The sequence below is a fragment of the Athene cunicularia genome (genome assembly GCF_003259725.1).
Source record: "Athene cunicularia isolate RWA chromosome 9 unlocalized genomic scaffold, athCun1 chr9_part2, whole genome shotgun sequence".
In the NCBI taxonomy this organism is placed as follows: domain Eukaryota; kingdom Metazoa; phylum Chordata; class Aves; order Strigiformes; family Strigidae; genus Athene; species Athene cunicularia.
Window position 1 is genome coordinate 166,763 of NW_020799111.1, and position 16,871 is coordinate 183,633.

General features: G+C 41.8%; 1 protein-coding gene across 1 annotated transcript; it reads left to right on the forward strand.

Annotated features, from left to right (window-relative positions):
* The first annotated feature begins 527 nt into the window (after positions 1-527).
* On the forward strand, positions 528-16,523 carry PPP1R7 (protein phosphatase 1 regulatory subunit 7). Its single transcript, XM_026855499.1, has 10 exons — positions 528-618; positions 786-908; positions 5,094-5,149; positions 6,114-6,179; positions 6,831-6,961; positions 7,820-7,982; positions 11,398-11,514; positions 12,469-12,573; positions 13,518-13,604; positions 16,121-16,523. The coding sequence occupies exons 1-10, from the start codon at positions 576-578 to the stop codon at positions 16,295-16,297; spliced, it is 1,068 nt and encodes a 355-aa protein (XP_026711300.1). The 5' UTR covers positions 528-575; the 3' UTR covers positions 16,298-16,523.
* Positions 16,524-16,871: the final 348 nt, after the last annotated feature.

Here is a 16,871-nt window from a genome sequence, read left to right on the forward strand (position 1 = left end):
CCCGTGAGGACCGGGGCCCTGGCTGGCACGGAGCGGGGGCGGGCTGGCCGGGCGGCGGGGGGTGTGTTACCTGGGGCATGGCGTGATGTCTTCCACCCGCTAGCTGGGCGTCCACGCACGAGAGGTGGAAGAAGTGGGTTTGTAGAGATGACCGTGACGTGAAAAATAAAAATAATGAGAAAGAAATCCCCTGGCATGGCGTTGCTTTTCCTTAGTCGCCCCATGAAACGAGAGCAAATACTGAGGGGGGGCCGAGGAGGAGTGAGGAGCTTCAGGTCCCCAGGGCCAGGGTGGCCACCAGAGTTGTAGCTGGGTAAGCGGTGAAGGGATCTTGCAGGTTGTGATGGGGAGAGGGTTGCTTTTATCTGCAGAGATCTTTTAATATTTTTTTTGACGCCTTCACTTCTTTGTGTCATTGGTACTATTGTACATGATACTGATTTTTACCTAAAAGTTTTTAAAATGTAATAGTTCTAGTTCCATTTCCGTAATCTTTGGAATTACACTTCATTGATCTAAGAAATTTCCTTTTTCCTCCAGTCTTCTTCCCAGATTGTTGGTTTTAGGAAGATGTGATGGGAGGAAAAAGTGCATCCAAAATCAAAATAGAAACAAGGGGTAAGAGGCCTTTTATTTAAGACTAAACCTTTCACTTAGTTAACTTAGGATTTCTACTAACTGCGTAATGGTATATGTGAATCCTGGTTATTATATCTGCTTGCTAATTCTCCCCCCAATCCCACTGCTGAAAATAGCCTAATTCTGCTATTATGTATCTTGTGCAGTTGATAAGCGGATTGAATCGGAGGAGTCGGGAGATGAAGAAGGGAAGAAGCAAGCGGTTCGCTTAGTAACAGACCTCAGTCAGCAGAGCCTGAGGGATGAGCAGAATGGCGAGAACTCCGCAGGTACCTTCCAACCTAAAGATCGCGTTAGGAAGTGTCACCTTACCCATGTGTACGGTAGGGCATGTGTATCAATCCTTTGTGTTCCTTGTGGCCAACAAGTGATGGTTGTATCAATGTTAATGAACAATGTGAATCTGCCTTAGAACCATCTCCTTTAAAAAGAAATAAATGATAGTGTTATCGTTGCTAAAATAAAGCTGCCTTTTTTTATGGAACCACTGATACTAGACCTTTGGGAGTTTTTATTTATTTATCCATCTACATTTCTCTCTGAAATCAGTATCGAAATGCAAAACATTTATTCATACTTTTTTTGTGGAAACATAATAACACTTCCAGCATCTTTCCATAGAAAGTTCATTAGAAGTAGACATAAGCGGCTTTTCATAATTCTGCTTTAGTGTATGTAGATTTTACCTAAAGAGCTGCCAAATTCCTTTGGAAGGCAAAGATGACTATTTCTAGATAGATGGAAGGAAGCTGTATGTTTTATTTTTTTAATTTAAAAATTCTAAGACATACCGAAATTATATTTTGAATCCTTTTGACTTTAAACTTTTGCTACTGTTTTAATTAGAATATGGGGTAGAAATCCTGACTTTTTTAAGCCTGTGTTTGTTGGAAGGGTTTGATTTCAGTAGTTTGCATAGAATTTGCCAAAGCAGATCCATTTATGAAGACCCTGTTTGGCAATATGATTTGGGCTTTTGGTGCTAGCTAACAACCCGAAAGGTAATAGCATACTTTTATTAGAGATGTTCATGGGATTATTATTGGTCCGGAAATGTAAGTGAAATAATACAGCAAATCTTGTGCAGCAAATATTAATCCTTTTTGACTGCATTTACTGCAAATCCCTCCTAATCTTAACCTTGCCTGTTAGAGTTTGCAAAAGTATTCTCCCAACTAGTAAATTATTATGAGAATTTTAAATCTCATCTAACTAAATGAACTCTTATCTAGGTCTTAAATCATTGCTGGTAGTGAAAAAAACCCTCTATTAATTAAATGCTGTGGAGATATCTGTAAAAGTGTAAGAGCACACCTCGCAAATTGTAGCACTGCATTGTTAATAGCAGCCATGCAGATCAGTCAGTCACAGTTTTCCTTTCCATGCATGTAACACTGAGTGTTTGTTCAGCTGATGTAATTTAGCTGTGTGTTTGAGGTTATATTTTGTACATTGTTCCCCCAGGAATTACAATATTAGAGAAAATACTTCAATTGACGTACTTTTTATTCCAGGGAAAGCAAGAAAAATGCATTCAGACTTGGTTGCTGAATTACATTGGATATGATTTAACGTAATGACTGTATTGTTACTTCTTCCAAACTGTTAAGATTCAGAAAACTTCTAGTGCAAAAACCAAGCAGAGGAATAATTTTGGAACATTTTAGTTTCCACAGCCAGCTTTGAGTTTCTCGGCTGAAAGGAAAATGAAGAGTTTTCCACATTTTTTCACAGAAGATCATAAATAGAAAGAGCTCAAGCAGCTGAAATTTCAGATTCATCATTTAGGTAATTCTCTGAGGAATAGTGCCTCTGTTTAGAAAGCTTATAACTCAGCTATTTATAATATTTTTCATGCATATGCAGTTAAAAAGTGTAGTTAGGCTCTTAGTTGCTTTAAATGCTTGTGGTACTGTGAACTTACATAACTCAGTAACTACTGTTCTGTACTGCAGAATTTGGGTTTCCTGAATGTCATATTTTCTTCCTACATCTGCAAAGCTGTGTAGCTTGCAGGCATGGGTTACACAAAAATTCACTTCAGTAACTTCACTGCCAGAGCAGTGTGTTCCCCTTGAGAAATGTGATGCATTAAAAAAATTGTGGACTGAAGCACTGTTTCATACTTGCCACATGCAAGTGAAATTGCGGTTCTGTTTGTAAAGTGACTGTAAAAGGCTCAGTTTAGGTGTTTTACATCCACTTGGTTCATAAATAAAATGTTGGCTGACAATTGATAGGACTGTAAATTTGCGAGAACCATTTTTGTTTCCCTTCTTTGAGAGAAAATGAACTTCAGCATTCTCATACCAATAATGATTTATTGGTGTTACCAGTATCCACATCTCACTCAGACTGCAGTATGGAGAGTGTTTTATAAAGAGTACATAAACTTTGAGAGTTGGCCTTATTAAATGCCAATGCCTCTGTGTTCAGTTTTAAATTGCTTTTATTTCAGTGAATTTGATACACATATCCTGCGTAATTTCATTTGGCGCCTTTGGACTTGAGTGCTTATTTTCCGTGCTGGCTCTGCCAGGACTGGTCACTCAAAGCCATATGGCAAAAATATAAGGAACTACCCTTTGACAGAGCCAAGAACAGTGTATTTAATACACTACCAAAACCAAATGTGTATAAATGGTCTGTAATGGGTGCTGTGATGAAACATGTGATTTTCTAGAGAAGGATGCCAGCCAAACAAGGTTGAAGAATTTTTTTTACTTATTTTTGCTGAAGATTTTTTTTTTTTTTACTGAATATGTGACTGGCTTTACTGTTGGACAACTTTAAAGACACAAAAGTACAAGTTTTCTCACCATGAGCACCATCTTACTGCTAGTACAGTTTAATATGAGGGGAATAGTTTGGGTTTGTGTGTGATCTCAACTGTTGTTCCAAACTCAGGCTGTGTTCCTGTTAGCTGTGAATTCAGCTAGGGTGCTTGTTTGGCTTGGAGCACTTTGTGCTGGCAGCCTTTGCACCCTAGTAATAGGTCAAAGAGATGCAGCCATCGTAGCAGCAGAGTAGGGTATCCCACTCCCCTGCTGAAGTGCTTCTGATCTGGAAGAAAAATAAGAAAATTCAGAGTTTTCCACTGCTAAAATGCTGACAGACACATGTACGCATGTTAGTTCAATGTCACAAAGCCTACCAGCTCATTTCGCATCCCCAAAATATAATTCATGCTCCCCGCTCATTTATACTATAAAAAATATTAAAAGATGATGGACAGAGGATTGCTTTTCAGTCCTAACTTCTGAGTTCAGTTAATGCTCTTTCCTGTTCCAATGCCCAGGTAAGAGCAGTAGCCCACATACAGCAAGGTAAAGGGTGATGTGTGGAGCTATCAAAACCCTGGAGTTTGGCAGTATTAAAAGTGGTAATGCTTATACTGTTCATCCTTACAATGCTATTTACAATGCCAAGCATCAGAAGGAAAAACACTCATTAAGTATTGGGGACATTTGGCATCTACAAGGGTGTTGTAACCATGCTGGGCTATAAAAATAATCATTACTTCTGGGTTGGTGAAATGAGCTTGCATACAGTAATACAGACATTGATGCAAAGCCTTTGGGATTTGACTGTAAAGTTCCTTGGGGTTTTTTTGGCAGTACATACAGAAGCTACACATGTGAAGTGGGTTTGGGTTGCATGTTGTATGACTTTTGCAAAGTTGAATTAGCCTTTCTTTGGAAATTGATGCAACCAGCACACAATCTTCAACAAATTGGAATCGGTCATGAATTATTCAGCATGAATGTATCCAGTAAACTTCACTCCCTCTTGTGCTGTGATAGAAACACAGCAAATGTTGGGCTGTCTTCCAGGGCTGTAAAGGCATTTCCCAAGAAAAATCTATGCAGCGTGATAAACAATGTTTCTAGCATATTAGTGAGTTCAGTCAAACAAAAGAAGGGAGATCCATGCAAAAGTGTACACAACATTGACATAAACTGGCAGTGTTTATGAAAGACAAGCTGAAGGGTGGGATTGCCAAGATACTTGGTCATGCCTGACACTATTGCTAGACAGTTTAGATTCCTTCTTGGCGATGTTGTATTAGGTTGTCAGGAGCACAGACACTTTGAATGATGTAGAGATGATAACCCTAAGTGTAAAGAAAAGGAATCCTCCTCAGATCAATCTTAAGACAGCATTATTCAGCAGCCACACAGGCAGGCCATGGAAAGTGCTGTTCTTTCTGTCTTTTGCATCTCGGCATGAAATTCTGTTGTTAAGAAAGCTTTTTTCCCACAACTACCTGTCACAATGAAAGCCAGATAGGTGAGGTCTAGGTATAATGCAGCAGATTATCTGAACTGTGCATCTCCTGTGTTTGTTCTTCTGAGGAGCATTTGCTCCCTTTGTCTCTCCAGATGTTAGCCACTGTTACCTTGCCTATAGCTACCAGGTAGCAGAAGTTTATAATGTATTTGCTTCTCCTGCAGCAGAAGCAGAGACACCAGTGGACATGGAGACAATTAGCCTGGACCCAGAAGCTGAGGTAAAGGCACATTTTTGTCCTTATGGGCTTTATATAGTGGGAGAAAAAGGGAGGCAAAGGCAAGTATTGAAACCTGGTTAAAAGATCTGATTCTTCTGGAAGCGCTGGCTACCGTGATCTTCCCCAGAATTGATTCAGAGCCTTTAGACTAGAAGTAGGGATGTTTTGTTCTTGTTCAGTAGCTGAAACATTTTGGTACTAATTTAGAATTTTAAATTAATCATGGAGGCACTGAAAGTGAAGCTATGCTGCCAGCATTATTGACGGGCTATGACTTTTTATGAGAATATCTTTAATGAACTGATCGCTGCTGTTAGACCCATGATTTGTAACTGACACAGCTACTTAACCAGCCTCGTGCCTTGGCATTGACAGCCTCATGAGCCTGTTAGCTGGAGAGTTTTTGAGCTTGGGTGGTGAGGTGCTCTGTTTCTCTTTGACTGACCTGCAAAACTGGAACATCTGGAGCTGGACAGTACAGATGTGAAGTGCATCAGCTCATTGCCAGTGCAGAGTTAATGTTCACAGAACCAGCAGATTATTTGAACCGTCAATGGTTTCTGTTCATCTTAGTCCTTGAACTGGAAATAGTAAGCTGTGTTCCAGTTAAGTCCTAGAAAAGTGGGTAAATTTATGCAACACTTTATTCATTCTAGACAGCACAATTTCTGTAAATTCAGAATTTACTGCAAAAGATTTCTAATTTTGGCAAAACAATGCTCAGACTCAGAAAAGGGCTGTTGCCATTTTGCAGATACTGTGTTTGCAGCTGACAAGCTTAGGCCACATGCTTCACCTGTGCTGGTAAGATCATGTACCAGTTCAATTTTCACAAGCTCTTTGAAGGGAAGTTTTAATGAGCTACATATTTTGTAAGACTATAATTTTCCTTAGAACCAAGTACAAGGTTGGTCTTTGAAGAGTGTGTTGAAACAACTGCTGAATTCCTCCATTTTTCTTTCAGGATGTTGACTTGAATCATTTCCGAATCGGGAAGATTGAAGGATTTGAGGTGCTCAAGAAAGTGAAGGTAACAGTCCTAAGGACTAGGGAATGCCTCTTGGAACTGGAGATTTTGCATATCTAACCTATAAGAGGACAGATACAGGAGTCTCTTTTTGTCTGAGATCCTAATGAGTTCATGTTTAACTGAAGGAGGTAGCATTTACCTATTTTTCAAGTAGTAATACAAATCCTGGAGTTTTACAAGTTGTTTTTGGAAGTGGATGAGAGTGCATCAGGGCTCATCCTGAGAGATCCATTCTGTACTTGCACAGCAGGCTTAACATAAAATAATGTAGATTGGAAAGGACCTCTGGAGGTCTCTTGTAAATCCCTACTCAAAGCAGGTCCAGTTAGAACGTGTTGCTTAATGCCTTCTCCAGTCAAGCTCTTGAGTATTTCCAAGAATGGAGATTACATAGCCTTTCTGGGCTGCTATTACAGTGTCTGACTATCTTTGTGTTTAAAAATTTGCCTTCTGTAGAGTAGGAATAAAACAAGAAGATTATATTTTTTAAAAAGCACAAAAATCAAACAAACAAAAAACCCAAACAAAAACCCAACAAAACTTAATGAGGAAAAAAACCCCCAGCCTTATTGTCTGTATGCCAAAAGGCATTACATGCTGTCATTCATATCCATTTCCCTGTTTGTTTTTAAACTTTTCCCCAACTATTAGACTCTATGTCTCCGTCAGAATTTGATTAAGCGCATTGAGAACCTGGAGCAATTGCAGACCTTGCGGGAACTGGATCTCTATGACAATCAAATTCGGAAGATCGAGAACTTGGAATCTCTGGTGGAACTTGAGTGAGTCCAGGGGAAAAAGCAGAATTAGGTTGAGGGTGGTCTGCCACTCACTGAGTTACTCATGTTGTACATCAGTATTTAGCACCCAGGCCTTTCTCATGACTCATTCGCATGCTCTGTGAAGGGTAACGTCCGTTCTCCATTGATAGTTTACCTACCCAGTAAATTACTTTCATTATACTGAAGCTCATCAGGGACAGCCAGCTGGAAATGAGATGTGTGCTGTAGAAGGCAGCAAGAATGACAGGTGCAGGTGTGGAAGTGTTCAGGCACCCCTCGCTCTTGGCAGTGAGAGCTCCATATAAGAGGGTTTTATTCCTGCAAAAAATGACAAGAGATTTCAGGTGAGATTAGGACTTTTTTTGCAGGGTGTTAGGGAAGGAGAAGTGCTCTTCCCAGTTTCTGGCGCTTGTCTGTGATCACTCTGGAGATGCATTACAAAACTCTTCCCACTGGGGCGAGGAGGGCTGACCTACTTCCCACAGCCATAACTGCTTCATGCTTATGGGAGGCCTTGGCATTTTCCTGTCAGAGGCAGATCTTGTAGGCACATCCCTTTCCCAGGGAATATACAGTAATGGAGATGGGCTTTCTCCCACAGTGGCAGCTCTGTGGCTGTGTGAAATGATGACTCTTCTGCATGTGACGACGTTTTTTAGGTTTTTTTTTCCCCTGACACACTGTAATGTTTGTTGTCATTCCTGATAAAAAGAAATAACACTTCTGACTCTAGCTTCCAGGCCTAGCAAAGTGCTTGATCTCTGCAGATAGTGAGATTCCCCACCAATTTACAAGTGCCTTTTCCAGAATCATCCGTGCCTGATGGACTGAAGACACCTTTGTTTTGTTTTACTTCAGGATCCTGGACATCTCCTTTAATGTTCTGCGACACATTGAAGGACTAGATCGGCTTACCCAACTAAAAAAACTCTTCCTTGTCAACAACAAGATCAGCAAAATTGAGAACTTGAGCAACTTGCAGATGCTACAGATGTTGGAGTTGGGATCCAATCGAATTCGGGTAGGCTTATTCTACAAGATATCTGTGGGAGAGTTTTGAGCTCTCCAACTCTCTCTTCAGCTTGGAATTAGCCTTTCCTGAAAGTGTACTTCATTGTATTTACTTGCAATTTTGTTGTTCTTATTGTTCCAGTCATTTAATGTGTAATTGCTTATTGCTGCGCATGCTGGATCTTTTAATTCTGTATGCATGTAGTAGCCTGGCTACTAAATTACTGAATTTATTAATTTCTCTCTTGAACTCATGCATCCCCTTTTCCAGATGACGGTTTTCTCCTGCTAGAGAGTCATGCCTATCAAAACTAGCAATTACTGTTTTCTCTTACCTTCCTAGAGGCTGGCACTGTGTCGATAAAACCTGTTGAGTGCAAATTTAACTCTGGTTTGATTTGTTTGTGTAATTGATAACCTGCTCAGTCTCACTCAGGAAAAAGATTTTCTTGAGGCTTTGCTCAAAATGCCTCAAAAACCTGGTACTGTTGATTACTTTTTTTTATTGTGCAGTTTGTGACTTTTTCAATTTAGGTGATTTTAAATCTGTGCCAGTGAAAGGGAAGCAGTTCTGAATAGTCCTGTCCTTAAGATATGCTTTGCTGCATTTTATGCAGTTTGCAAGAGAACTGGTGAAACAGATGACACAAAAGACTTGCAACATGCCAAGTAAACTATTAATTTTTTAGAAGCTTTTTCAATTATATATGCTTTAGAAAATAGTTAAAACAGATGAGTGCATTTCAGTCTGAAAACTAAGTTGGCACTCCCCGTTTACAATCTCTGAAAAATTACTTGTTATGCTGAAAGAGCAAATTAGGAAAAAACCTGTTTGTCCTCTGTATTTCAAGCCTTGTGGAAGCATACTTCTCTTTTTAGAACAGAAGGAAACTTCAGCTATTATGAACAGCCTTTTAAGGCAGAAATGTGTGCTGCTTTTATGAACTGGAAAAATTTTATTTTGCTCCTAAAGCTAAACTAGACAGAATTCTTTTCGATCCAGAGAAATGTCTACTTTGGAAATTAGATTGCTTAGGGGAATAAATCTAGAGTGTGACAACATCAGCCAGATCAGATGAGTGATTAGGAACCTTGGAGTTGCTAAATACACTGATCCTTACATTTCAAAAGCTGGGTTAAGCAAAACTGTACTGTATTCCATATCTAAGCATCATTACCTTCTGGAAAAAAAAAATTCCGGCTAGATTTCTGAATTGATACTTAAGATTGCCACCAATGTTGTTGAACCTTTATGTCTTTGTATCTATCTTATGTATCTTTATATGTATCTATCTATATCTTTTAAACAATTAGGTCAGATTTATTTTATGTGTGTTTGCTCAGTGTTGAGCCTGAGCATATTAACAACAAAAACCCCTGAAGTTATCACTGTACAGGAACACAAGCTTCTTAAATGACTTTATTTTTAGCTTTTTTCCTGTTTATCTGTTAATTCTATTCTGGCTTCTTCAAACAGCACTGCTGTATACTTCTGATTGCTTTACTGGAGTAAGTAACTTGTGCCTAGGCTAGGCATGAAGAAATACATCTCATGTCATTTGGGGGCACCTAGAACCCTTCTGATAGTTTTCTGTTGGTGGAGTGGCCTAGCTCTGTGCTTTACAGGTGGGCATGTCTGTAACCCTTCAGGGTGAAGGCCTATGGACTGTCTGTCCAGGCAGCATTCTTGACTCTGAGGTGCCTCATACACTCATCCCCTGGGCATTAAATTGTCCGCAGTAATGCTGTCTTAGTCCCTTTGCTGCACGCTGACCCTCCAGAGTGCACTACTCTGGAGTCCGTCATGACTGAGTGCTTGTAGTTCTGATCCTTTTGTATGAATGGTGAGGAAGCAGAACTTTAGGCTTGAGCTTACATTTCATGTTTTTTTCCAAAATTGGACTGAGGCAAGCTCTTCTTTATTTGTTCATTAGGTTTTTTTTCCCCCTCATGTCCATCTGTTCCATGCTCTCACTTAAGTATGGTGCTTTTATAGCTTTAAGTAGCTTTTTTTTTCCCTGTTTCTTCTCAGTATCCTCAGAGTCCCAAGTATTTCCTCCTCAGGGCTGGGGAAGCTACCAATGAGCAACAGATCTATCATTTTCTTGCAAGGTCAAAATAGGGGGAAGTCCACAGGCTAGAAGGAGGGTGAATCCAAATCTGAGCTGATAAACACCTTATGTTGAATCTGTGGGCAATTGGGGGATAGAGGTTGAAAAGCTTCTTTCCTTTCCAGAGTGTATATAAATTAATTGTGTGTGTGTGTGTTCATCTTCCTTCGTTTATACACATGCAGATGAACATGGACACACACACACAAACACACACACACACATATTGGTGCCAGGACTCAGGGTCCTGTCTCACCAGCACTGCTGGTCTCTGAAACTCTGCCAGGCAAGAAGGATGTGGAAGAGCTGAGGTGGCACAGGGTGCTTGAGCACAGATGTACAGCTGTGTGTGTACCTATGTTACTGTTCTTCTGTGAGCTGAAGTCTATTTTTTAAAATTTTTTCTCTTGTAACAGCACCTTTTTTTGAATTAAGAGTCTTTCCTCTCCAAGAAAACATTGTGTTTTATTTCCTTCTGTTTACAAGAGTCTTTATCCCACCCTTTTTCCCTTTTCTTGCCCTCTCTTCTGTTCATGTGTTCTGGTGCTTCATCCTTCGTAAATAAAGAACACGGTGGTTCTTGATGCCTCACAGAGATCCTTATTTTTTCTCACTGAAGGCTGAGCTCAGGACTTAGCTAGTGTAGTGTGTATGTTCTGCCAGTAGCATGTATATTTAAAACATGTACATCACTTAAATTGGTATGTGTATGTTCTGCCAGCAGTGTGAATATATAGCCAGTAGTTAAATACCTTAACACATACACCCATGAGACATTTAACCTTGCTTAGGACAGAGAAACTGTTATGCAGAGAAGCTAAACAGCTTGCCTCTGGTTTATGCAGTCACTGATGGTCAGGACTAAATTTGCAAATTTTATTTTCTCCTCCCAGATTCTCTTTCCATTCACTAGTGACAGATTTTTCTTGCATCATGAAGATATCCTGCCCTGGAATACACCTCATCGCCCAGGGAATGTCACTTCCAGTGCTCCGTGAGCCTTTTTATTCTCTGTTCGTCCTGCCTGGACAGTGGAGGCAACAACTGGGACAAAGCAATGAGACCCTTGTGGAAAATCAGCAAATAGTAGTGCCACAAGCCAGCTGTCCCACGGGCTGAGATGACTCACTGCACAAAGCCCTGCTCTTGGGTCACCAGGGAGGCCCTACCTTGAGCACACATTGTGTGTGGAATTGATAGACTTGTTTCTCAGGAGCGCAGCTCCACGAGTCAAGGCAGGAAAATGCCAGCCACATCTACAGGTTGGAGTTTTGCATCACAGCAGTAACACCGTCTCCTTTGGTCATCTTGCAGGCAATTGAAAATATTGACACCTTGGCTAATCTTGACAGTCTGTTCCTTGGAAAGAATAAAATCACAAAGCTCCAGAATTTGGATGCACTGACAAACTTGACTGTGCTCAGTATACAGGTATTGATTCTACTTTGTACTCTTACATTCTGAACAGCCTCAGTTACATGAACCACCTTGTAATTTATAAGGTGTTCTGAATCAGCAGGTCCTCAGTGTGAGTTGTACTCCCGTACTGGAAGAAAGTGTGATATTCTCTCTGCTTTCTTTTCTCATACTTTCATACTAAGTGAGATTGACAGACACTGATAAAATGATTAAAAAAATGTTTGATTTTTATGGAAGAGAGAACAGGAAATTAATTTTATCTCCCATTTTCTTCCTGAAATACTCTTTCCTAATATATTACAATAACATCAAATGAGTTATGCCAGGGAAGTCATTATAATGGCAGTGGCTCAGTGTCGCTGCCTTCTTCGTGCAGAAGGAAGAAATGTGAACAAGCCTGTGCTAAATGAAAACTGTCCTTAATGCACTTATGGAAGGTTTCTTCCTTTTTAAAAGGTGGAGTAAAGGATACTCAGCTAATTTATTTCATTGAGTCTCCTCATTCATAAGACAGTACTAGTGCATTGTAATATCTTACAGCTGTTGGTAAGAAAGGCATACTCACTACCTGTTGTAGTACCCATATGCATCATTATTCTGTAGTTCTACAAGCTGTGCAGAATTATATACAGCAGAGTGTACTGGGATTGAAGTGTTGTAATTTCCGTTTTGACCATTCTGTTGAAAAGAGCTTTAAAATGAATGCTATTAATATGTAGACCTATTGCTTCTAAAGACACCAAGTGGAAAACTTTCAGGCTACAACTTTGGTTGGGAAGCTCAGTCTGATGATTCTAAACTTAGAGACTTTGGCTACCAGGAACTTTATTGTGCCTCAGTGGTACAGAGATCAGACTTGCTGAGCTCATGAGATCAGCGTGGACCCACACAGACTGTTTCCTTTCCCATCCATACTTCAGAGAAATGCTTGTTTAGAGTGGGCTTAAACTGCTGTTTCCCTTTCAGAATAACCGTCTGACCAAGATTGAGGGGCTGCAGAGCTTGGTGAATTTGCGTGAGTTGTACCTCAGCCACAATGGCATCGAAGTCATCGAGGGACTGGAGAACAATGTGAGCGGGCTCTAGCTAACTGTGTGACAGAACTGTTGCACTAAGGTGCTCCTCTTAGTGGCTGTGCTTTTCTGGAAGTTTTTGTTCCTCAGCTTCTCCAGTTACATGCCCGGGGGCCTGAGTATCTTGAAAAGACCACAAAGATTCAAGCACTTGTTACATTAAAATATCTGGCATGGGTGAAGCTCCTCCAGGTCTTCTGGAGTAGAACTCTTTTTTTTCAAGACCTGGGAAGGGGAAGCACAAGCTGATACACAAATACAGCAGCCTGCCTGGTCTTCAGCAGTGGAAAGCCTGATGGCCACAGCTGGCTGTCTCTGCTCCAGCTTTTCAGACAGTAGTTTGTAGATAATCAAGAGTTCTTTTCAGTAGGACAACAACTGGAGCTGGGAGTGAGAGAAAGCTGTGGCATGTGGCTTGCCTTCATGTCAGTGTACATTTCTGCATTTCTGGGGAGGATTGATTTCACAGAAGCCTGCAGCATTTTTGTTCTCACCCAACAGTAGATGGCATTATCAGAGAGCAGAGACAATCTGGAACTTAGATGGCTGTCTGCAAGGCAGAAAAACCCCTTTATCTAAAACTGTTGGGTTTTCTGCTGCAGAAAGTTTGCTGCTTGAGGGGGGCACTTCTGATCTGATTTTTAATAGATTCCTCCTCTTAATGTACTATGAGGAAATCTCACTTTTTAGGAGCCCTTGGCTGGCAGTTGCCACCCGGGCAGTAATTGCTTTTATTTTTGTCACATGGCTTCTGGGAGGTGAGTAACCTAGCTTAAGTAAAAACAGTTTTCCTTACTATATTTAGGCAGTGAGAGTTCTTGCACTGCTTATAAGCAGCTGGCAGTAATGCATCTTTGTTTCTGACAGTTTCCAAACTGAAAAAAGTGGGACCGAGAAGATGAAAGGAAACCTGGTCTAATGCTTTTGTGTTTGCTTGTCTAGAACAAACTCACAATGCTGGACATTGCATCCAACAGAATCAAGAAGATTGAAAATATCAGTCACCTAACAGAGCTGCAGGAATTCTGGGTAAGAGCAGGCTGGAGCTGTTCCTTGAAATGTCTGTACGGCGGCGAGGGAATCCCTGCTGATGGGGAGCAGTGGGAGGGTGGGGAACATGTGTGTCTTGGAGTAACCTCTTGTTCTGGTGACCAGCTTTAAGATCTTGACAGTCTGCATTTATAGAGTATGATGATTTCCCTCTAAGGAAACAGATGAGCATAAAATATTCTTTGTAGGGCTTTGCTTACTGGTAACAAGCCTGTCTCTAGCGAGGAAATAGGCCCTGCCTTCATGCTTGTGATGGTTATGAAACAGCCCTACTGCACCCTATTTTTGCAGATCTCCGCCTTCTTTAAGTGAGCATGACAGTGTAATGGGGGAAGCTGATACTGTCTCACCACTGCACCAGAGCACAGTACCTGTTTAGAGCAGAGTCAATATGTTCATGTCCTTACAAATATGAAGAAAACAAAAGCCATCATGTGGTTTACTTCCATTCCTGTGAGGTAAATAATAACTGTTTAGGGTCACTTCTGTTTCTTTCTGGCACCCTAAATAGCAAAGCCCTTTGTCATTCATAAGTCTGATCAGGAAATATGCAGAGACACCCCCTCCTGAAACATCAGTACCCTGCTGTATTTGGGAGCTGTGTACAAATCTGCTCAGGTTTGGGGGAAAAAGCAGCACATGTTTGTGAGTTGGCATGTGCTTTAGCTCTTGTAGAATTTCTGCATGTCATGGCTGAGAAGAAGAGTTGTGCTGCTTAATGTCTGTCATTTTAAGTTCAGTTATTTAAACTCTTGGGCAGAGGCTGAGATAAAAGGAGTGAAAAGCAGCTGCATATGAAACCAAGCTAGAGCCTGGAGTTCAGGATACTTGGACTGTTTTCCTCATCTTACAGTGTGGCTTAGCAGGTGGCTACTGATGTTACCTGGCCATGCTGGTTCTGTAAGGAACTCTTTAAATAACAGAAGCTGAGAAGCCCGTTTAACATGACGTCTTTGGGGCCGTAAAAATAAGACAGTGCAGTGTGGCTGGCATGGGACCTGTCACAACCCTTTTCAATTTCCTCCAGTCTTCCTCTTTGCTGTTGCTCTGCTTGCAGAAGGCAGCATTGCACAGCTGTTTCCACTTGTTTCACAGAAGATCCTAACCTCACTGAACTTCCTTTGCAACAACACTAGTGCATTTAGAGTCCTTTGACAAAGCAGAGCATTGTCCAGGATCTGTTAGCTGAACCTGGAAAATAACTTCCTGGCTTTTTTCTGCTTTAACACTGTTTTTAAAACTAAGATCGTGTACTTTTTGATAAAGAGCAGGGCAGAATTTTCTTTGCTGCATCTACTTGTTTATATTTGTCACTGACTGTAGAGTTGAAGCCACATAACAAAGTCCTTTAACACCTTAAGGAAGCAGAATTTTAAATCCTAGATACTGTGGGAATCTTCTAACAGCTTCCCAGCACCACCTCCCTGGTGGGGGGACTGGGACATCCAAAGGTCCAGTGACTTGGCTGCAAGGATGTTGCGATGAGCTGGAGCAGAATGAAGGAGCTAGGAGGTTTTTTTCTGATTCTTAGTCCAGGGGCTTAGCTACAAAACCATCTTTAGCTGGAACACTGGCAGTCCCAGAGGTGAAGCGGTTTTCTTTCACTGAACTAGCTGGAAAAAATAGATCTGCAAGTCCACTGCTCAGCAAACAGTGTGCACAAAGGTTCCCATTTACTGTGGGTGCCCAGTGTGAGGGGGGATAGTTGTTGAGGGGGGCAGAGCCGATCCATTGATTTATTTTTTACATAAAGGTGGTATTGCTGTAGTGACTGCCTCTGTATCCAAAAGCAGAGGGTGGCTGCAGTGTCTGGGTTGGGCAGCGTCTGGCCAGAGCACACTTTGCTCCCTTGCCAGGCAGTGCAGTGTTCATCCTGGGGCTCCGGAGTTCCTCTGCAGTGCCCGCAGCAAGGCAGCACTGGAGCTGCCAGGGGGAGAACCTGAGCCACAGAGCTCGCTGCTTTCTCCAGAGTGCAGAAGCAGTTTTTGTGCTGAAGTGATGTAAAGGGGAGAGGAAAAAGCTTGGGACCTTTTTTTAATGATTCCGGGGAAGTCATGAAAGACAAAGGTCACAGTGGAAGAAAATCTTCATGTAAAGATTTCCATCCCTTTACTGAGTTGTGTACAGGCTGGGACACTACCAAGAGAGTGTCTATGTCTTGCTGGCTCTTCCCCAGCAGACTGGTTGGACTGGATTCACTGTCTGGGGGATGTGGAGCACTTGAGCAGCCCCCCAGCACAGCGTGGTTGGCCATGGTGAGCGAGGCCTGGAGTGTGGGATGGGAAAGCACATCTGGGAGGTTCCAGAGGAGAAGGATGGTGTAGGCAGGGTGGTCTGTGTGTGCACGGGGACTGCACAACATCACTGCCCCTGGGGACTCCTGAGCCTCCTGGGCAGGTTGCTGTGGCTTCACCTGGCCTGACTGGGTCCTGGCTAACCAGGCATAGCCTGGAAGCATCTGTTTGTGTGTGAGTGTGTCTGTATGTGCTCTGCAGATGAATGATAATCTTGTTGAGAGCTGGAGCGACCTGGATGAGCTGAAAGGAGTGAAGAACTTGGAAACTGTATATCTGGAGCGAAACCCCTTGCAGAAGGATCCCCAGTACCGGCGCAAAATCATGCTGGCGCTCCCCACCGTCCGGCAGATTGATGCCACGTTTGTTCGATTCTGAACCTCCTGCTGCCCCCTCCCTCCTGCCCTTCTTGGAGAAATGTCCCAACTGGGTTTTTTATCCACTTACCACTCTCCAGGTCTTCAGTACACCAACACTCACAGAGCAAACGGTCAATAAAAGCACTGAATACCAGATCTTGTGTACAATGCACTCATTGTTTTTGAAATGTTGTTGTTATTATTATTATTATTATTATTATTACTATTAAATCTTAACACAAGAGCCTTCCTTGTGCTTGTGTCTGTTATTTCTGGGGGAGGCTTTGCCAGAAAGTGTTTGCAATAGGCTGAAGCCACTTGGAGCCACTTTCTGACTCTTGTTGACTCTGTGACACACCAGGTTAGTAATGTCCCTGCAAAAATGACTTTCAGATCCAGGTGGTCTGGAAAAGTGGGAACAGACGGTGACGATGTTGATGTGGGGAAGAACCTGATTGAGATGCCCATCCAGGTTATGGAATGTGAGTGGGTGCTGAATATCAGCTTGTAGGACTGGGGCCAGGGGCCTTTCTGCCGTGATTTTATACAGAGGGTTGAGGACAAGCAGCGTGCTGTGTGTGCCTGGGTGAGGC

Bases quoted from the DNA above. Each gene is read 5' to 3' on its own strand.
- PPP1R7 (XM_026855499.1), top strand. From the start codon at position 576: ATGGGAGGAAAAAGTGCATCCAAAATCAAAATAGAAACAAGGG. The intron at 909-5,093 runs GTACCTTCCAAC...CTTCTCCTGCAG, and splicing joins GAATGGCGAGAACTCCGCAG to CAGAAGCAGAGACACCAGTG. The intron at 5,150-6,113 runs GTAAAGGCACAT...TTTTTCTTTCAG, and splicing joins GCCTGGACCCAGAAGCTGAG to GATGTTGACTTGAATCATTT.